We start from the raw sequence: 22,633 nt of genomic DNA, 5'->3' as shown, positions 1-22,633 counted from the left end.
CCAGCGACTGCGCCATCTCCCTCTGTGTCTGCGCCTCGTCGGCCAGCACCTGGGCAATGTCGCCGACGTTTACAGCCAGGACCTGCTGTGACTGGGCCAAGCTCAGGAGCACCGCTGCGATGTGCAGTTGGCTCTGGGACATGGTCACCTGTGAGGCAGCAACCCTGTCCTTGGCCTTGGCCAGCACCTGCACAGAATGCCCCAGGCCTTGGATATGCTGATCCATAGCCAAAACCGTCGCCCCCAATGCCTCCACTGCAGACACCACCCGTGCGGTGTTGCCCTGGGTGGCACACATTGTCGGCACCACCTCCTGCTGCTGCACGCAGTTGGACTCCTTCAACTTCACCTGCAGGTGCTGGATGCTCGCCTACAACCCCTCATGTAGTCCCTGGCTCTGCGACTGCATTTCCACTGTAGATGGGACTGTTTGTTCCAGAAGCTCGAGACCCGTCTGGACGGCAGCTAGTTCTTGGGGCTGGCCTGCCCTCTGACCGTCCGTCCCCTCTGCTGCTCCTACCTGCACCTGCTGTACCGGGTCGGCTGTGTGGTGTACACCAGATAGTGTCCCAGGAGCCTCTTCACTAAAGTGCCCAACCGAGGTGAGTGTCTCTGGGATGGTGGAGAGTGATGGAGACAGCTGTGACAGTAAGTCAGTGTCATCCTCCAACCCGAGCTCTGGGGTCTCCTGAGTCTCGGGCGGAAGTCCTGTGTCCGAGCTGCTCTCCTCGCCAGTACTCGACTCATGGGGGGACCCCGGCTTGGCACTGGCTGGGGACGGGGGACGCCTGATGGATCAGCCCCATCTCCAGCAGGTCCTGTAAGACACAAGACAAGACGCATGATTAGACCGCAGGCCGGGTGGGGGTGTCTGTGGGTGGGGGTGAGGGATGGTGGTGTTGGCGTGAGGGTGGTGGGGGTGAAGATGTTATGGTGGTGGTGTCGGGGTGAGGATGGTATTGGGGTGATAGGGTGGTGTTGTCGGGGGGGGGGGGGTTGGCACACGTGTCACGGGGAACCGCTACTAAGTGAGATCTCACTTCCTCGCCCTTGCCGTGGCCGAGCTCCACCTCGGCGACCTTCCGTTCCTCAGGCAAGCCAACCATGTCCAGGCCCCTCTGCTCGGCCAAAGTGAGGTGCCACAGGTCCTGTCTTCTCCCGCTCCCGGTAGTTGTGCATGGCCTCCTCCTGCGGAGGGGGCACAGAAAACGACAGTGTTAGACAGTCCGACGCAATCGGGTAGGTAGCTGATGGGCTCAGTGGCCAGGGCACCCGGCCATGGTGGCTGGTATGGGTACTGGCATGTGGTGCAGGATGTGAGTTCGACTGTCCTCCTGGTGGTGGTGGTGACGGTGGGGGGGGGGGGGGGGTGGTCCGGTTACGGCTGTGTGGGATGCAGGTTACTGCCAGGGGCACAGTGCTGTCTCCTCACCCTGGCCGCCCTATAGAGGTTGTGCATTTTTTTTCGGCACTGCTGGCTTGTCCGGACAGTGTTGCCCACGTCGCTCACGGCCTCTGCCACCTGCGCCCAGGCATAGCAAACGACAGCAGCTAGCTGCCTTCTTCCCCGGCGTACAAGGTCATCCGCCGTGTCCAAGAGGGTCTCTAGCTTGGCATCGGTAAACCTCGGGGCTTCTCTCCTCGCTGCCATCTTGTTGGCTGGGATGGTGTGTGTGGGGAGTGAAGTCTGCATGTACGGCTGCAGCTTGTCAGCCTTTGAGTGTGAATCGCGAATCCGGCGCAGTTTCTCATTAGAATCGATTGTGTTCCACGTGGTGCCGGTGCTAGCCCCTTAACAGTAGCGGAATTAGTCCAGGTGTTGCGCCAGTTTTTCTGTCGTGAAAGTCCATGAATCCTGCGTTAGCCTCAGAATAGGAGAATCTCACCCGCTGTCTTTCAGGTGAGATGTTAAGCTGACTATCTTTGGCCTCTTTAGGGGGATGTACAGATTCTACAGAAATATTTGAAGAAAGGTTTGCCCCAGTATCTTGGTCATTATTTACCCAAAAACCATTCACCCAAAAATCATTAAAACAGATTGTTGCTCATTAACGCATTCTGTCTGCAGAAGCTTGCTTTTTGTGAATTGGCTGTCACATTTCCTTCACTACAGCAGTGACTTGGCTTCATTTGTTACAACGCGCCTTGTGATAACCTGAAGTTGTGAGGGGTGCTCTACAAATGCATTTCTTTTGCTGAAAACCATCCTTTACTAGAACAGTGAGACATTTTTCCCCTCCTGGACCAGTTGGTAATGTGCGGTATTCACTCAGCCATTTATCTTTCTGAGGTTGGTAAATTTAAAACCCTGCTTTGTGTCATGGGAAGTCATCAGGAGTGACTGAGCAACGAGTGTTCACTGAAGTTTTGTGGTACCTGGTTGTTTAGTACGGAAATAAACACTTTAATTTCTATGGTGCCTCTCATGACTCCATGTCTCGTTGAGTCATTTACAGCAGAGCAAGAGGCTGTTCTTCCCATCGAATCTACACTGACTGTCTGCGGAGGAAGCAAGTTGGCCCCACTTGAAAGCACTTTAAAACCAATCAAGTACTGTTGAAGTGTGGTTACTATTCTAATCGAAGACATTTGTGCACAGCAAGATCCCACAAACCGCAATGACCCGATAATTTTTAATCAGTCATGGCACAGATTATAAGAACAGGGAGGTTATGTTGGCGCTGCACAGAACTGGAATACTGTGTGCAGTTCTGGTCACCGCACTGTAGGAAGGATGTGATTGCACTACAGAGGGTGCAGAGAAGATGCACCAGGATGTTGCCTGGGATGGAGTATTTTAGCTATGAAGAGAGGACTGGATATGCTCGAGTTGTTTTCTTTGGAGCAGAGAAGACTGAGAGGGCACCTTATCGAAGTGTATATGACTATGAGGGGCATGGGTCGAGTGGATAGAAAGCGGCTATTCCCCTTAGTTGAAGGGTCAGTAACAAAGGGGGCATAATTTAAGGTGAATTATTTTAAGAAGGTTTGGAGGGGAATTTGAGTTTTCATGCAGAGCATGGTGGGAATCTGGAATGGACTGCCTGGGAGGGTAGTTGAGGCAGGAAACCTCACAATCTTTAAAAGGTCTTGGATGAGCACTTGAAATGCCATAACATTCAAGGCTATGGGCCAAGTATTGGGAAGTGAGATTGGTGTAGAATGGAGTAGTTTTTGTCGGTACAGGCTTGATGGGCCTGTACTGTATGATTCTAGGATTCTATGATGAGGAATATCTTCTCGTCCTTCCAAAGAGGTTTAGTTGGTTATTTTATGGATTAATAATCCTATATCACCTCTGTCTGTCTTCTAACAGTACACCTGTGTGTGTGTCTCTCTCTCTCTCTATGCTATATCTGTGCATCTCTCTCTATTGTGCTCATTATTCTCCATCGTAAATTCTTGCTGTTTTGTCCTTTTAACATGTGTTAACTCTCCTATTTCACCTCTTGCTCTTCCTTTTCACTCCTTGCTCTCTGGCTCTCCTTCAATTCTGTCTCTACAGACCAGGAAGGGCTGTGGTTGTTGGGGAAGCTCAAGTTGAGTAAGAGTCTCGGCTGGCAAGCTCTTGGGTTCAAAGAGAACACTTGGAGCAGGACGTACATGATATGGCCAGCCAGGGTTGGGTTGCTAAAATTAGTGTCACAAGTAGGCTTAAATTAACACTGCAATGAATTATGCCACTCTACGGTGCCTGTTCGGCTACGCTGAGAGAGAATTCAGAATGTCCAATTGTTGCTAATTGGATGGAACCAAGGCATCATTCGGAAAAGAAAAGGAAGAAAGCTCTTCTCAAATGGCTCAAGCTCAAGTTCCGGTCAAGCTTTCTACACTGTGGGTGTCAGGCTGGCCGAGTGGTCTAAGGTGCCAAACACGAGGAGTGAAGTCCTTCCACTGTAGGTTTTCTACACTGAGCCCCAGGTTCCTGACACAGCAATAGGTTTTCCTGAAAAAGCATATTTTGGGGAGTTACAACATGGTGCGTGCAACTGTTTTAGAAAGAATAACATTTTGCTCTGAATTGCTTGATGCATTTAATGGATATTCTTTAGATGTTTTTTATTGATCAATTTACATGTAGATTTCAAAAATTTAAGTTTTAAACAGAAAATGTTGGAAATATTCGAAGTCAGGCCACACCTGTTTTGAGCTCTGTGATCTTTCATAAGATGGTGAACCATCAGTTATTTGTAGCTCAATGATGTTTATAACCTTGTATGAGCTGATAAATTGGTTTAGATATTGCAGTATATTTATTGAAGCATGATTTTTTTGTAGGCGTATAATTTCACAAAGTAAAAACGGCACCTTTTGCACTGGATCACCTCGAAAGTATCACTTATGCCAAATCCAGGTGAGGTTTTCTAGATCTGTGTTATTGACTGTTTTGTGTCTTCCCTCTTTCCCTCCCATTCTTACTCCTTGGGGATAAACTCACCCCCACTGGTAGCAATGACGCAAAATGTTTCTTTTTTGGTGAGATTGTAGAGCCTGTGCTCACCGGCATTAAGATTTTGGATTCTACCTGGGCTCAGAGCTACTGACCACACCTGAGAATGGTACCTATGTTCCCAATAAATTGGTCTATGCCTTTATCTACCTAATATCTTGCAAACAACTATGAGATCCATGGGTCAAACAGAGCACCATGGACTGGCTGAAAAGAATGAATCTTGTAGTGCCACATCTAGTCAGCATTGGCCCAGCTGAATCAGAAGGCTGTTCAATTCCCACATTAGATACTTGAGGAATAAAATCTGGACTTTCATGCTAGCGCAGTACTGAGGGAGTGTAGTGTTGTTGTAGATAGGCAAAATTCTCCAGTATCGGCGCGAGGTCCTCCGACCGGCGCCAAAAACAGCGCAAATCAGTCGGGCATCGCGCCGCCCCAAAGGTGCGGAATCCTCCGCATCTTGGGGGGCCCAGCCCTAACCTTGAGGGGCTAGGCCCGCGCCGGACTGATTTCCTCCCCGCCAGCTGGTGGAAGTGCCCCGCCAGCTGGCGTGGAAATGACATTGCTGGGTGGCGCATGTGCGGGAGCGTTAGCGGCCGCTTACGGCATCCCCGCGCATGCGCTGTGGAGGGAGTCTCTTCCGCCTCTGCCATGGTGGAGACCGTGGCGAAGGCGGAAGGAAAAGAGTGCCCCCACGGCACAGGCCCGCCCGCGGATCGGTGGGCCACGATCGCGGGCCAGGCCACCGTGGGAGCACCCCCGGGGTCAGATCGCCCCGCGCCCCCCCCAGGACCCCGGAGCCTGCCCGCGCCGCCTTGTCAAACAAACAAAGAACAAAGAAATGTACAGCACAGGAACAGGCCCTTCGGCCCTCCAAGCCCGTGCCGACCATGCTGCCCGACTAAACTACAATCTTCTACACTTCCTGGGTCCGTATCCTTCTATTCCCATCCTATTCATATATTTGTCAAGATGCCCCTTAAATGTCCCTATTGTCCCTGCTTCCACCACCTCCTCCGGTAGCGAGTTCCAGGCACCCACTACCCTCTGCGTAAAAAACTTGCCTCGTACATCTACTCTAAACCTTGCCCCTCTCACCTTAAACCTATGCCCCCTAGTAATTGACCCCTCTACCCTGGGGAAAAGCCTCTGACTATCCACTCTGTCTATGCCCCTCATAATTTTGTATACTTCTATCAGGTCTCCCCTCAACCTCCTTCGTTCCAGTGAGAACAAACCGAGTTTATTCAACCGCTCCTCATAGCTAATGCCCTCCATACCAGGCAACATTCTGGTAAATCTCTTCTGCACCCTCTCTAAAGCCTCCACATCCTTCTGGTAGTGTGGCGACCAGAATTGAACACTATACTCCAAGTGTGGCCTAACTAAGGTTCTCCAGCTGCAACATGACTTGTCAATTCTTATACTCAATGCCCCGGCCAATGAAGGCAAGCATGCCGTATGCCTTCTTGACTACCTTCTCCACCTATGTTGCCCCTTTCAATGACCTGTGGAGCTGTACTCCTAGATCTCTTTGACTTTCAATACTCTTGAGGGTTCTACCATTCACTGTATATTCCCTACCTGCATTAGACCTTCCAAAATGCATTACCTCACATTTGTCCGGATTAAACTCCATCTGCCATCTCTCCGCCCAAGTCTCCAGACAATCTAAATCCTGCTGTATCCTCCGACAGTCCTCATCGCTATCCGCAATTCCACCAACCTTTGTGTCGTCTGCAAACTTACTAATCAGACCAGTTACATTTTCCTCCAAATCATTTATATATACTACAAAGAGCAAAGGTCCCAGCACTGATCCCTGTGGAACACCACTGGTCACAGCCCTCCAATTAGAAAAGCATCTCTCCATTGCTACTCTCTGCCTTCTATGGCCTAGCCAGTTCTGTATCCACCTTGCCAGCTCACCCCTGATCCCGTGTGACTTCACCTTTTGTACTAGTCTACCATGAGGGACCTTGTCAAAGGCCTTACTGAAGTCCATATAGACAACATCTACTGCCCTACCTGCATCAATCATCTTAGTGACCTCCTCGAAAAACTCTATCAAGTTAGTGAGACACTACCTCCCCTTCACAAAACCGTGCTGCCTCTCACTAATACGTCCATTTGTTTCCAAATGGGAGTAGATCCTGTCTCGAAGAATTCTCTCCAGTAATTTCCCTACCACTGAAGTAAGGCTCACCGGCCTGTAGTTCCCGGGATTATCCTTGCTACCCTTCTTAAACAGAGGAACAACATTGGCTATTCTCCAGTCCTCCGGGACATCCCCTGAAGACAGTATACTATACTGTACTGGGTATGCGGTGATACTATCACTGGGTTCCATCCTGCCGGTAAGGTAGGTGGTTTAATCCACGCCGGCGGGACAGGCATTCTAGCAGCGGGACTTCGGCCCATTCGGGCCGGAGAATCGCGGGGGGGGGGGGGGGGGGGGGGGGGGTGGGGGCCCGCCAACCGGCGCAGCGCGATTCCTGCCCCCGCCGAATTCGGCAACCAGCGGGGGCGGGATTCACGCCAGCCCCCGGCGGTCGGAGAATCTCGCCCAAGGTGTTAAACCAAGACCTCATCTGCCCTCTCAGGTTGATCTAAAGGATTCCAAAGCACTATTTCCTGGTGTCCTGGACAATATTCATCCCGCAATCAACATTAAAGTGGATTATTACATTGTGGGACCTTGCTGTGTGCAATTTGGCTGCAACATTTCCTACATTACAGTATTGATTATACTTCAGAAAGAACTTAATCGACAAAGCGCTTTAGGATGTCCTGAGGTCATGAAGGGTACAATATAATCACAAGATCTTTGTGTTATTATGTTTTTATTTTTCTGTACAGCCCTGTCCAAATAATGGAGTCAGCTTCAAACAACAGCAATGTTCAGCTTTTAATGCCAAAGCAATCAGTGGCCGATACTATCGTTGGGTTCCACTGTATCCAGGTAAGGTATCTATCCACTGCGTATACTATAATATACTGACTATATGGTGATACTGTTACTGGGTTCCATTGTATCCAGCTAAGACATCCATTCACTGGGTACACTATACTACACTATACAATACTATACTGGGTATATAGTGATACTATCTCTGGGTTCCACTGTATACAGGTAAGGTAGCCACTGTGTATACTATACTGTACTGGGTATGCGGTGATACTATCACTGGGTTCCATCTTATCAAGTAAGGTATCCATCCATTTGGTTGACTATACTAAACTGGGTATACGGTAATACGATCACTGGGTTCCACTGTATCCAGGTAGTGGCTACAAGCTTGATTTAAAAATAGAAACACAGTGAGAATAGTGATTCTGGTTGCACAGAGCAGTCATTTAAAAAATAAAAGATGTAAAAAAAGATTGAACATTCTATTGCTGTAACCTCCTCCAGCCCTACAACCTGTCATCTTATTGCTTTGCTAATTCTGGCCTCTTGTACATCTCCATTTTTTATTCCATTATTTGAGGCTGCCGAGGGCTGAAGCTGTGGACGTCCCTTCCTACACCTCTCACTCTCTCTCTCTCCTCCCTCGCTCCTGCCCTCTCTGCTTCCCCTCTCCTCCCCTCTCTCCTACCCCTCTCTCCTGCCCCTCTCTGCTTCTCCTGCCCCTCTCTGCTTCCCCTTCTCTCTTTCCCCCTCTCCTCTTCCCTTCTCCCATCCCTTGTCCACCTCCCCTCCTTTCTCTCCTCCCCTCTCCCCTCTCTCCTCCCACTCTCTCCTCTACCCTCCCGCTCCCCTCTCCTCCCACTCTCTCCCCTCCTCCTCTCCCCTCCACTCTTCTCCCCCTCTCCTCCCCCTTTCTTCTCCCCTCTCTCCTTCCCACCCTCTCTCTCCTGCCCTCCTCCTGCTCTCTCGCCAGCCCCTCCTCCCCCCTTTCTCCTCCCTTCTCTCTTCCACCTCTCTCTTCCCCCTCTATTCCTCCTCTCCCCTCCCCTCTCTCCTCCCCTCCTCTCACCTCTCTCCCCTCTCCCCCCTCTTTTCCACCTCTCTCTTCCCCCTCTCTTCCTCCCCTTCTCTCCCCTCTCTCCCCCTTTCCTCCCCTACCCCTCTCTCCTTCCCATACACCCTCTCTCTTCCCCCTCTCTCCCCTTTCTCTCTCCTCCCCCTCTCCCTCTCCTCTCTCTCCTCTCCCTCCCTCCTCTCCCTCTCTTCTCCCCCTCTCTCTCTCTCTTCTTCCCCTCGCTTCTCCTTCTCTCCTCCTCTCTCTCCTCCCCTATCTCTCCTCTCCCCTCCCCTCTCCCCTCCCCCTCTCTCCTCCTCCACTCTCTCTCCTCTCCCTCTTTCCTCCCCTCCTATTCTCTCCTTCCTATCTCTCCTTCTCCCCCTCTCCTCCCCATCCTCTCTCCTCCCCCCCTTCTCCTGCTTCTCCCCTATCTCTCTCTCTCTTTCCCTTTCTCTCCATTTCTCCCTCTCCTTTTAAGATGTTCCCTAAAACCTACCATTTTGACCAAGCTTTTGGTCATCTAATATGTTTGTTATGATAAAAATGCTATATAAATGCAAGTTATTGCAGCAGATAGATTAAGGCATCACTCCAAATATGTTGGGTGATACAGTGTCTGGTGAGGACCAGGACCATCGTACAATGTAACATGTAACAGATATAATTGTGCTGCTGATGTGGGTCTCTATTTAAGGTGACCTCCTTGAGGCCATACGGTTGAATTGTATTAAACGGACACATTCTGAGGTCTTTTACAGGTTACAGCCTAGTGAGCCTCATCATAGAATGTAATTTTCTGCAGATTGATAGCTGCTTGCTTGTATTTCCTTGGTTTCTTGCCAAGATCAGAAAACTAGTAAAGACATTAGAGAACTGTTGAAAGCTCAACAGAACAGGACAATACGCATCATGAGGAGTGAGAGGATGCTGATTCTGGTTACCAATTCCTTCTTTTGGTTATTAAACAGATGATTACATTAATATTTCAAACAAGCCATGTGATTTGCAATGCACCACTACTGACGGAGAGAGGCAGTTAATGGTTCCTGCTCAAGATGGAACATCATGCCGGGACAGAACCTATCAGGGTGTCTGCATTACTGGCCAATGTGAGGTAAGGCTGATGTGTTTGGGTGAACTTCAAACCATTCATCAAATTTCTGTGCAGGAAATGAGCTTTCCATTGAAGTGAAAACAGTGTCTGATAACAGAAGGTGGACAGTGTAGTACAATAGCAGGCAACTAATTCATTAACAAACATTAGATCTTGATTCTGAATAGATAAACCAGACATTATACTTGTGTTGAATAGGTTCATAGCGACAGGACTAGCCCATTCCATCCCTTGAGCACATTATATGGCACTCAGTTAAATTATGCCTGTTTTGTATTCCATCTCTTTAGTAGTCATGGAGGAGTCTGGAAAGGAGATTCACAAAAAGGGTTCATTTCCAAAAGGAAAGTATTTATAAAGAACAGCCCCAGTTGGGACTTCTCTACACCTCGGCTCCTACCTGGACCAGGCTTTTATGGCAATAAATTAACATCCCCCTCAGCGGGGGAGCTCATTCTCCACGAGGCTCATGGGGAGATTAATCGGGTGGGTATCGTGGGGGTTATAGCAATCTCCTTTTACCTGCCTTTGCTCCATTAGAAGTTGAATGTTGAACAATGACTTTGTCTCAGTCTTCACAATAAAAGGGGAAATTAATCAGTTGAGCTGGAAAATAGTATTAGAAAAAAATGATGGTACAAATGACAAAGCTTCCAAAACTTGATGATTTCTACCACAGGGTTTTAGGTTTTAATGGAAGCAGCTGAGAAAATTAAAGACACGTTCGTCACCATCTTCTAAAGCTCTCTCGATTCAGGAATTACCCATTTAGATCGGAAAATTGCACATGTAACTCTGGTATTTAAGAAAGATGAGTGAGAGAAACATGGAAATTATAGACCACTTAGCATCAGTTATTGGAGACCTATTGGAAATGTGCAATCGATCTATAAGTGACGAAGCATGTCGAGAAATTTGAGGTAATTGGAGAGATTCTACATGGATGAATAACAATTCTATGGAGGAAGTAACTAAAATCCTAGACAGCGAAATGTCTTTGGATGTATTTAACATGGACTTCCAGATGGAATTTCTTAAGTTCCACAGAAAAGACTGTTCGCCAAAATTAAAGCTCATGGAACATGATGCCATTAGGAGACAAGATTGGTTAAGTAGAGGACAGACAGTAGGATAATGGGTTTGTACTCTATTGTAAGGAAGTGACAGTGCTGCCCTACAAGGATCTGCACTTAGAACATAGAACATACAGTGCAGAAGGAGGCCATTCGGCCCATCGAAATGAAATGAAAAATGAAAATCGCTTATTGTCACAAGTAGGCTTCAATGAAGTTTCTGTGAAAAGCCCCTAGTCGCCACATTCCGGCGCCTGTTTGGGGAGGCTGGTACGGGAATTGAACCGTGCTGCTGGCCTGCCTTGGTCTGCTTTAAAAGCCAGCTATTTAGCCCAGTGTGCTAAACCAGCCCCATTAGCGAGTCTGCACCGACCCGCTTCCACCCTAACCCCGTAACCCAATAACCCTGCCTAACCTTTTGGACAAAAAGGGCAATTTAGCATGGCCAATCCATCTAATCTGCACGTCTTTGGACTGTGGGAGGAAACCGGAGCACCCGGAAGAAACCCACGCAGATACGGGGAGAACGTGCAGACTTCGCACAGGCAGTGACCCAGCGGGGAATCGAACCTGGGACCCTGGTGCTGTGAAGCCACAGTGCTAGCCACTTGTGCTACCATGCTGCCCGTACTTAGGCCTCAACTATTTATTTATTCATGACCTGGGTTATCTGACGGAGAGCTACATTTCCAAGCTTGCCAATAACTCTGAGATTGACTGTAATGAGTAGTGCAGGCAAGAGCATGAAATTACAAAGCGACGTTGATAGATTTAATGAGTGGCTAAAACTGTGCTAAATGGATTTCAATGCAGGTAAGTGTGAGACTGTTGATTTTGAAGGACTAAAGGATAGATCCAAGTTATTTATGAGTGGGATGTTTGGAATACTGGAGGTCAAAAGAGATTTAGGGGTCTATATACACATCACTAAAATGCAGTTGCCAGCTGGAAACAAAATGAAAAATCCTAATGAAATGTTAGCCTTCAATTAGGAAATAAAGGAGAGGACGTTTGCTGTAGCTGTGCCAAGCCCTGGTTAGACCACATCTGGATTACTGCATTGTGATTAATGTAGGAATCTCAGATATATGATAGTGTGTTACATGTACCTGGTGCAGTAATGATTAAAAGCCTGGGTTAGTGTGTGTATGTATCTACCGCAGTAGTATTTAAAAAAAATCCCTGTTTAAAAGACAGGCAGACACTGTGGCTATAGAAGGGGTAATTAAAGCATCATAAAAATGAGACCATCCTTATTTCAAACCATGCTTGTGTTTAAAAGGACACGCCCAATGAAATTTTGTTCTGCTTTCTGTGGAGTAGATAATTAGAGACTTTGGGTGGGATTTACTGACGAACCTGCCACGTGTTTTTCTGTGGCGGAGGTGGCCCGCCAGTTGGATTTACTGATCCCGCCATTGTCAATGGGATTTCCCGTTGACTGCACCCCTCGTCGCCAGGAAACCCGTGCGCTGTTGTGGGACCGGAAAATCCCACCCGGCGTGAACAGCTGGTGAATCCCGCCCATTGCGTTTAACCTTAAGTAATCAGGTCATGGGATTTGAGTGGGATAAGGCTGATGTAGTTAATGGGAGGAGCCCGCAGTCAGGTTTTGAGTCAGTGAGGTTATGAACAGAACAGCAGCTTTTCCCAAATGCTGTGAAGTTAAACAGCAGTTTGACACAGGCAAGAATCTGCAGATTGTTTCCTGAAGGATCTCTCGCTCTCTCAAAGCAGTCTTTTCAAGCCATCTCTCTACAGCAAGCATTCCTGTATTTGCCAACTGCATTTAAAAGTGGGGTTTGGCCAGAGATGGGTTTTGCTTCATTGGAGATAAAGAAGATAGCAGTTAGGAGTTAAAGTGTTTCATTTTATTGCTAAGCATTGTTTAACTGGCAATTGTAAGCTATTTCTTTTATAATAAAATGAATACTGTGTTAATAATAAAGTTTGTTTTAATATACCATGGGCATGATCTAATGGCCGCGTTGCGCCCGACTTGGGACATGTCGCACCTGGTAAATCCTGTGAGCCCGGATTCCCACACCTTGTGAGATCTAATGGGATCTTGCAAGATGTCGTGATCTGGATCCCATCCACAATGGGCTGGACCTAAATTTGCATAGTGCCAGCCTGGCGCAGCCAGGGTGCCCAGCTGGTACTGCCAGGGTGCCAGGCTGGCAGGTGGAATTTTTGCCTGCATCATGGATGGGGCCCGGGGGTGTCCTGGCCTTAAGAGGTGGGGCTCATGGACCCCCCAACAGGCTAGGGGAGTACAGGGATCTCATTGGGGGATCGAGAGATTAGTGCAAAATGGCGCTCCAATCTCTTCCTGCAGTTTACCTTTCTCCAGTTATTGTGCTGTGGCTATGTCATTCTTTCCCTTTGATGTACCCACCCTGAGGATCCAACTTTCAGAATATACCTGTCAATTTCCTTCTCCACTTCCAAGTTGTCTTTTCTCCACCCCATTGTTTTTCCTTAGTCACATATGTAAGCACTTGCTTTTCTCACTGATATGCTAATTTGCATATCAAATTCTCTTCAGGCAGCTGCCGTTATCAACTCCTTTTTAAATTTTATTTTGTCCCAATTTCATTTTTTTATCTTAATTTTCCCCAATTCTTAACACTTGTAAAATGCTGGATGAGTGGATCTCTCTTCCACAAAACGCATTAGACACTGTCTTGATTAATAACTTTAGCTGTGATTTTTGAAACATTGAAAGCTATAAAATAGAAGCAAGAGTAGGCCATTTCGGCCTTCGAGCCTGCTCCGCCATTCACTACGATCATGGTTGATCATCCACTCAGTAACCTATTCACGCTTTCCCCCCATATCCTTTGATCCCTTTAGCCCCAAAAACGATGTCAAATTCCTGCGTTGCTAGCCCAGGATATACAACCCAGGAAATAAATGGATAGAAAGCCAAGGCAGGAAATTAAGACACAGATCAGCTATGGTCTCATTGAATGATAGAACAGGTTTGGGGGACTGACTGACCTACTCCTGCTTCTATGTTTGCACCCTTGCCCAGCAAAAATCTATCTCAGTCTTGGAAGCTTCAAAAAACTTTACCAAAAATCCACGGCCTTTCGGGGCAGATTTCTACCACCATTTCTTTGACAAAGTACTTCCTGATTTCACTCCTAAACAATCTGGCTCTAATTTTAAAGACTGCTCCCTTTTTATGCACTCCTCAATCAGAGGCAATAGTTTCTCTCTATCTGCCCTATTGTATCCCTTTATTATTTTAAACACAACAATTGGATCACCCAACAACTATCTAAACTTAAGAGAATACAAACCAAGTTTATGTAGCCTGTCCTCCTACTTTAACTCTTTTTTAAGTCTAGGTATGATTCTGGTGAATCCGGACTCAACTCTCTATGAGGTCAATATCTCCTCCTTGAGGTAGTGTGCCCAAAACTGAATGGTGTAGCCCAGATGGGGTATGAGCAAATATCACTTCCTCTTTTCCGAATTCCAGAACCTTTGAGTTAAAGATCAATAATCCATTTGTCTTTTTAATTCGGTCTCCTGTGAGTGAATTCCCAAGGTGACACTCTAACCTGCCTACTAGTTTCACCAACTATCCAGCAGTTTTTCGACAGGGTTAATGTCACAAATGCATAATTTCTTGGCCCACTGCTTTGAATCATAATGGCACAGAAGGAGTGGAAGCAGTTTTGCCTTTCACCTGACCAAAGCTGACCCTCTAGGGGAGGAGGTCAATCATCCCCAATAACTGCAATGTGTCTTTCTTTGCAGCCTGTCGGTTGCGATGGTCTCTTGTACTCCTCCAAGAGGCTGGATAAATGTGGGCTCTGTGGCGGTGATGGCAGCACATGCTTCCGAATCTCAGGCAATTACCGACGAGGGATCACGCATTTAGGTAGGTGTGAGATCTAATTGTATGTTTTGCTCAAACTAATAGTTAACTGTTCAGTTAATAATGGAGGGGAAATGCTCCCTAACCTCGCAACGATATGTTTTCCACGACTGACTTGATAAGAGGTGATGCCATAGGCCAGCAGCAGCTCAGGGGCAATGCGTGCAGCAACCTCTTGATATCGATTGTTGTTTTAAAGGTGGAAAGTTGGGGGTTGTGGCTTGACTGAATCAGAATGACAGCAACAGCAATCTGCATTTAACATAAAAATGACCCAAGGGGCTTCACTAGAGGGTTATCCGGCAAACATTTTCACCCTGCCATGGAAGGAGATATTAGGACAGGTGACCAGAACCCTTGTGAAGGGGGTAGATTTTAAGGAGAATTTTAATGGAAGAGGGAAAGTTAGTGAGGCAGCGAGATTTAGAGAGGGAATTCCAGAGCTGAGACGGCTGGAGGTATAGTCACCATTGGTAATGTGGAAGGAATGGAGATGCAGAAGAGGCCAGTGTAACATGAACATATTACAAACCCCAATGGAACTATTTACTATTAAGTCACACAGTAGGTGACAGGCGGAGCTTGTCGGAGATGCTTGAAGAAGCTTTTTGCATGGGCTTATTGTCTGTAAAATTCAGACACTTAGACCAGTTTATTATTCAAACGTTTTAGCCAGGTGGACTTATTTGCGAGATGAACAAAGGACAAACATTAGTTCACAATTCAATCCAAATTTATTTTAAAACACAATAAAACAGTTATCCCTTAGTTTGTCTTAAGATTCTTAATACTATCTGTGCCGATGAATTAGATTGAGCTGCGGGTCCAATCGTCTGAGACTCAGTCACCTCAGGGCCTTCGTCTGTGAATGTGGGTCTCACACGCTGCTTCGTGTGGACTCCGCGCAAACAGTGACCCAAGCCGGGAATCGAACCTGGGACCCTGACGCTGTGCAGCAATAGTACTAACTACTGTGCAACCATAGACATTTTTAGGTAGGGGTCGTGTTTAATTTATGGGCAACACTTGCAGGCAGCCCCACCATCCCTGCATTAGGATGCAACTGAAATGATTTCTTGTTTGACGACCATCTCTCCCCTTGCTCGGTAGGTTATCTCTTCATCACAAACATTCCTGTTGGTGCTTCTGATATCCAAATAATTGAAAGGAGGAAAACGGAAAATATTTTAGGTAACTCCATTGAATTAGTTCAAACATTTCTTCACCCCTTTTTCACCCCTCACCTACTCCGCTCTTATTTTTGATGTGTATTGAATCACTACTCTCTTGTTTTTACCTCCTAAAGCTCTCGCAGATGAAGGTGGATACTTTTTCTTCAACGGGAATACAGCGATTGACAATCCTCGGAATTTCCGAGTAGCCGGGACAGTATTTAAGTATAGACGACCTGTAAATCCGCTGTCTGATGGCTTTGAATACATCATTGCTCAAGGGCCCACCAACCAAGGACTGAATGTTATGGTATGTAACTCCGATAACAGCAATAGCTTTATAACTCCTGATACATCATCCATAACCTTGTGATCATTGAGGGACACAGGTCCTGTTACTACATACTTATAATCACTTGCTCTCATCAACAAAAACGTGTAGGAGCTACAGTCGGTGATGTTTACACATGGGAAGGACATTAGTTTTTTTTAAATAAATTTAGGATATCCAATTCTTCTGTTTTCCAATGAAGGGGCAATTTAGCGTGGCCAATTCACCTACCCTGCACATCTTTTGGGCTGTGGGGGTGAGACCCATGCAGACACGGCGAGAATGTGCAAACTCTATACAGACAGTGACCCGGGGCCCGGATCGAACCTGGGTCCTCAGCGCTGTGAGGCAGTGCAAACCACTGAGACACCGTGCCGCCCAAGGGAAGGACATTAGGTTACATGTAGAGGGAGGGTACCTTCTGTAATCCCTCTGTAAGGAAAGGATACCATCTTGAAAGGACATATCCTTTCTCAGTCATGTTTTCTTGTGATAATTACCTCTCCTGCTGTCCTCCAGAAGGCAAAAAACCTTGCTGGCTTACAGTTCCAACTGACCGTTTTGCACCTGTGCACCTCAAACAGCCAATTTGATAAAGCTATTAGGCCACAGATCACATCACAGCGAAGCAGTACCCTATCCATGTGTGTTTTTCCATCAATCACTGATATACAGCAACCATCCTGGTCTTCCCACCCCAACCTCCACACTCACTAATGTTAGGACATTGTGACCATTTGTAGCTCCTGTATACTACCCTTATTGATGCCTCAGTGTGGACTAGGAAACGAATCACTCAATCAAGGAGAGAGGCCATTCTGCTCATCCTGTCTGTGCCAGCTCTCTGAAAGAGCTAACCAATTAGTTACACCCCACTGCTCTTTCTCAATAGTCCTGCAATCTTTCACCATCAGGTATTTACCAAATTTCTTTTGACAGTTATCACATGATCCATAATTTGTACTCAGTGGTGCGTGACAGCACGCTCCGTAGACCTCTAAGAAAGCCGTGCTGAGTGCTAACGATCACTGTGGCGAGAACTTTAACTCTCTCAATGTGTAACTGATTTTAGCCTTGTTCCTGAGGGTTGAGTTACAGTGAAATTAACATGCTGTCTAAACAGCCAATCGTATTAAAGAAATTTCACAGATGCCAAACCAGGAAATGAGAAGGATTAACGAGCAATCCACTTAATTAAAGTTTCAGTGAGAGCAGATTAAAGATTAGGTTATACACATGAGGTAAGGTAGAAGTTGAAATACCACAAACAGACTTTAAAAAAAATGAAAAACTTAGTTTAAAACATCCAATAATTAATTAGAATGGAGATATTTACCAACATCCCTCTTTTCTTCAGGGTCAGGGCTACTGTTCAGCAGTAGTTGTTACTCAGATTTCAACAATTATTAATGGGGATTCTAACAGCAGATTCGGCATCCAAAAAGAGAAGTTGTGGTCAGTAGGGTAATGATGGTGAATTGTAAAAGCATGCCATCAAAAACCCTGCAAATTCAAGGCCATTTAATCTGCTTCCACCATGTTTTCAAACAGTGTATTACTGATTGACATAACTCGTGTGAAAAAATCTCTGAAGCTTTTGCCAATTACCTTAAGTCTGTGACCTCTGTTTTACCAATCCTTCTGCTACAGGCAACACTTCCATCAAAGCCATTCGAGATTTTGAGCACCTCCGTTAAATCTCCTCTTAACCTCTCTGCTTTTAAGGACAACTACCCGAGCTTCTCTAGCCGCTTCACGTTAATGAAGTCTCTTATCACTGGTACCATTTTAATAAACCTCCTGTCCATCACTCTTAAGGCTTTGACATTTTAGTGGTGACCAGATACTCCAGCTGGTTGGGTGGGGGGGTGGGGGTGGGGGTGGTGTTGAGTGTGATTCTCTGTCTCCCTATTAATAAAGGCAAGAATCTCATATGCTTTTCTAACAGCCGACTCGACTTGTCCTGCTAACATTTGAAAATTTTGTGCACCTTGACCTCCAGGTCTCTACCATATTCCTGCATCCACAGGCTTTTCACAGTAACCTCATTAAAGCCTACTTGTGACAATAAGCGATTTTCATTTCATTTCATTTCATTTCATCCCTCTTTAAATTTTAGCATTTTGTTCATACTGCCCCTCATTTTTCCAACCAAAAGTCTTCTCCTCACAAATTCCATCTCCTATATGTCTGCCCATTTCATCAGTCTGTCTACGACCACCTGAAATCTGTTGCTATCTTTCTCATTGTTCACTAGATTTTCTTGCTTTGTGCCGTCTGTGAATTTTGAATTTATACGCTGCCTATCCAAGTCCAACTTATTAATACACATCACAAAGCGCAGTGGTCCTAATACCGACTGCTGGGCAACACCACTGGAAAACCAACCATTTTCCATTACTTTTGCTTTCTGTCTCTTAGTCAATTTCATTCATAAATTGTCCCTGTCCCTTCAAATCCATTTACTCCAATTTTTCTGACAAGACTATATCTTTTGAAAGTCCATATACACATCACCAACCACACTTCTTTCTTTTTTTAAATTTTAACATTTTTATAAAATAAATTTAGAGTGCCCAATTCTTTTTTTTCCAGTTAGGGGACAATTTAGCATGGCCAATCCACCTACCCTGCACACCTTTTTGGGTTGTGGGTGTGAAACCCAAGCAGGCACGGAGAATGTGCAAACTCCACACAGACAGTGACCCAGAGCTGGGATCGAACCCGGGTCCTCAGCGCCAATAGACAGCAGTGCTAACCACTGCACCACCGTGCTGCCCTGTCCAACCGCACTACTTTCATCAACTTTCCCTGATACTTCATTAAAGAACCCAATCCAGTGAGTCAAGTATGATTTACCTGCCCAGCAGGAATCATCAGCTCCTCAATGAATGATCTTTCAGAGTCATTGGATACCTCTTCTTACTAATGGTCACCAAATCCTTTAAACTGATGTGCCACCGAGTCTATAGGTAAAGGAAGACTGTTTTTCAAACTGAACACAACAAACATTACTGAGTAGACTTGACACAGATAGATGGAAATCTGCACACCTGTATGATATCGAGATAATGTTACCTGTTTTATTCTGACAATTTTTTATGCTATCTTCCTAAATATGCCCTGAAAGTAAGGATGCTACCTTCTTGTAAAATGCTGTTTGACCTGACAACATTTCACAATGTCAGAAGTTTCAATATTTTGGAGGCTGCACCATTTTAATACTTTGGTTAATGGGTGAATCCTGGTTGCCTTTTGGATGAATGAAATGGAATGAACTCGAAGCTTCCAGTTCTGTCGCAGAGAAATGTATCAATTCCAATTCATCCATGGGAAATTGTTTTTTAATTGAATCAGAATTAATACTTTTCATAGTACAGTCAAGAAACTAATCAGGATTAGCCGAGATGAGACTCTCTAGGATATGAGGAATAGTTTTCCATTGACCTGTATTGTGCATTTTGCCACACTTTGTTAGCTAAAGAGTGGAGAGTTGGTACCTGGAAATTTCCCTGTGAACTTGTATTCCCACCTCTGTTTGAAGATATTTCTGGAGGTCTTATTACATGACCTTCAGCAACCAAACACCCCAAACCTACCATTGGTTAGGCAACATGCCATCCTTATGGTATATTGTCTTCCCAGACCAATTGGAAAATAAATGGATTTCTCATTATTCAGTGATTCTTGATGTCAGTCGAGCAGCTTTTACCCATATCCAGTATTTTTCGAACCAGTAAACAAAAGTGTTTTAAAAAATTAACAAAAAGAACAGTTTTTTATTGCCACATTGACTTTTCTCCTGGGCTACAGTGTTTTGGAGATTAAACAGTAGTCAAGGACACTCCAGAGCAATCTTGGAGAGTTGGCTACCCTTCCATGAGCTGTTGATGATTTCTCCATGCAAAGCATCAGCTTGGTTCAATGGCAGCACCCTCACTTCTGAATCAGGCGATAAGAACATTAAAAAAGTTGAGTTCAAGCTCTGTCCCCCAGTGTGGGCTCACAATCGAGACTGACCCTCCAGTAATCCTGCAGCATTGGAGGTGTTGTTTCTTTTCCGGATGAGACATTAAACACGGGCCCTATTCATTTGCCATGTTCAAATGTCAGGGGTCCTGCAAGTGCTGTTCAAAGAGCAGAGGTGCACTCCAGGTTTCTGGCCAACATTCAGTAATCAGCTGAACCCAACTAAATAAACTAACCATTTACCTTGTTGCCTTTTGTGAGAGTTTGTTCAAATTATCTACCTTGTTTGCAAGCATTATAACTGTGGCTCCTGGACTGTGAAGAGCTGTTGGATGTCCTGAGATTATCACAGGTGCTGTGAATCCCAGATCTTCCTTACTTTCTTTCTCTAACCAGAATTCTTATTTCTATTCAGCTTTGCAGTAGGTGGAATAGGAAATCTATGCAATTCCCTGCATTCTGAAATGCAATAGAAATAAGGCACAGATGCGTGGGACACCTGTCTGTTATTAACAATGGAATCCATGGCAAAATGGAACATTCAAAACTTTGCATTCACTGTTGCAAACACAGTGAAGTAATGTGAGTGCCCATCCTTGAATGGTGCAAGAGGTTTCCCCAAGTTAATCATAAAACCAAAACACTCGACAAGTTCAAACTTCTGAATTTACGCATTATCAATGTTACTGCCAAATTTATGTTGTTCTCCCCCCCCCCCCCCCCACTCCCCCTCCCCCACACTGTCAAATGAACTGCTCCACTGGGCTGCTGATCCATAACATCAAAAACTGAAGAGACTGCTTGTGAGGAGCACGGCTGAGATGGAGCGTGGTAGCTAAGAGAGATATCCACCTGGTAAACAACTTAAAGAGGACCGATAATGGACAGTGAAATGCTCTCAATGCAAAAATCCTTTCCTGCATTACCTTGCCGAGGTTTAGGTGCTTCTTTTTCTCCCACTTGAGTTGAGAAATCCTGATTTGAATTAAATGTCCCAATCTCCCCTCATCCTGAGATGCTCTCAGTTGGTGCCAGCGTGCAGATTAAAAAAAAGAATATCCATGCATTCACTCTTTTCACTCTGCCTGTCAAAATCCTGAAGTGCCCAATCCTAGCGGCACTGTGGTAGTGCCTGCACCACACAGATGGCAGCTGTTCAAAATGAAGGCCCATCACTGCCTTTTGAAAGACAATTAGGCGTGGGGAATAAATGGCAGCCTTCTCTGCCTCGAGAATGAATATTGAAAAAAATGAAGCATGAAGCTGCCATTCATTTGCTATTTTAGTGAAGGCTGCGCCCCATAAAAGATACTGGTTAGAAAGAGCTGCAGATCTATCATGGCACCTGGGAATGAAATGGGAGGAATTCTTCGTTAAGTTAGTGCAGGACCTCACTTTCACCTACTCACTTCTAATGGCAGCTTGAGGCAGTTGTCTAATTTGGCCTTAAGTCAGAACTGGGAGAAAAGTTTTTTTTTAAACACTTCATACTTACAATGCTTACCAGAAACAAAGGATGGATACACTTTGTATTGTGTAGTACCTAGCCCCCTAAAAAAGGCTCCAATATTTCAAGAGCAGCTTTTGGAAAGTTTTGAATGTTGCCTTTGCTACTGAAGAGCTAATGTGCAATGTAAATCCAGCATTAACTCTTGGATTGTGCTTCTGACAACAATCTCTTCATCTTATGATGTTATAGGTCAGCAGCCCTGAGGAGCAGTTCATTTGACAGGAGGGGAGCAACATCAGTTTTGGCAATAAAATTTAAGGTATATATTGAGGATTTTGAACATATAAGTTTATGATTATCTCATTACTGTCATTGCTGGGCATAATATCTTGGCTATTATTCATGTTTTTTTTTGTGAATTGTTTTTTAAAGTGAATTTTCATGTTATTGTATTAACCAGATTCCTGTTCCATCAGGCAAAATGTCTTGATAGTCGATATCCAGTACATCCTTAAAGCCTACCACATTCAAAACAGATTTGCTGTGATGACAAAATGGTTTATTTTGCTTTATAAGGCGCTTTATTAAATATTTCCTCCCTGATGGTTGATATCAGAACAAATTCAAACAAAAATCTGCAGGATCCTGGGCTTTATAAACAGAGGCATATAATAAAAAAGCAAGGAGGGTGTTACAACCCCCTCAGGGGTCAAGCGCTATATTGTATCTGATTCCCCTCCTACACAATAGAATATGAATTCCCCCGTTAATTGAGGGGGCAGAGCCTCCCCCCTGAGCGGGAGGAGCTTCACAGTATGTAAACCCCGGTCTGGGTGTAGGTCGAGAGTTCCCTCCAGCGTGAGGAGTTGTAGTACTTGTGGTTATTGTGTGTAGTGTAAATAAACCTTGTTCTTATCCAACCTACTGTGCGTTCCACGAAGTCTCTTCCTTCGGCTACTTCTTTGGCGACGAGGAAAAAGTGGAGCTGCCGCAGCCATTGGCACCGACCCGCTTTGTCTAGGCTTGAAAAGGCGTCTGTCCGGAGCAGAACAATGGCGCTTATTGGTAAGCTGGAGCTGTTTGACACTGATGCCGATGATTGGGTCCAATACGTGGAGCGAGTGCAACTTTTTTTTTATACCAATGTCATCACGGGTGATGAACATCAGACTCATGCTACTGACCTCTGTTGGCGGTCCGACCTACGTGTT

The 22,633-nt window shown here is 45.7% G+C and overlaps 1 protein-coding gene across 2 annotated transcripts in view; it reads left to right on the top strand.

Moving 5' to 3' along the window:
* The window catches only part of LOC140426623 (ADAMTS-like protein 2), a 271,271-nt gene that overhangs the window by 52,025 nt on the left and 196,613 nt on the right, over nucleotides 1-22,633 (top strand). The window contains exons 3-8 of one of the 2 annotated variants that reach the window (XM_072511624.1): nucleotides 4,279-4,354; nucleotides 7,313-7,415; nucleotides 9,390-9,535; nucleotides 14,380-14,503; nucleotides 15,611-15,691; nucleotides 15,807-15,982. In XM_072511624.1, the coding sequence (XP_072367725.1) occupies nucleotides 4,279-4,354; nucleotides 7,313-7,415; nucleotides 9,390-9,535; nucleotides 14,380-14,503; nucleotides 15,611-15,691; nucleotides 15,807-15,982 (706 nt within the window). Of the gene's footprint in view, nucleotides 1-4,278; nucleotides 4,355-7,312; nucleotides 7,416-7,724; nucleotides 7,738-9,389; nucleotides 9,536-14,379; nucleotides 14,504-15,610; nucleotides 15,692-15,806; nucleotides 15,983-22,633 lie in introns of those variants that run through there. The other variant, XM_072511625.1, reaches the window with a different exon arrangement.

Source organism: Scyliorhinus torazame, chromosome 7 (genome assembly GCF_047496885.1).
Source record: "Scyliorhinus torazame isolate Kashiwa2021f chromosome 7, sScyTor2.1, whole genome shotgun sequence".
Taxonomy (NCBI): domain Eukaryota; kingdom Metazoa; phylum Chordata; class Chondrichthyes; order Carcharhiniformes; family Scyliorhinidae; genus Scyliorhinus; species Scyliorhinus torazame.
This window is presented reverse-complemented; position numbering and strand designations above follow the sequence as displayed.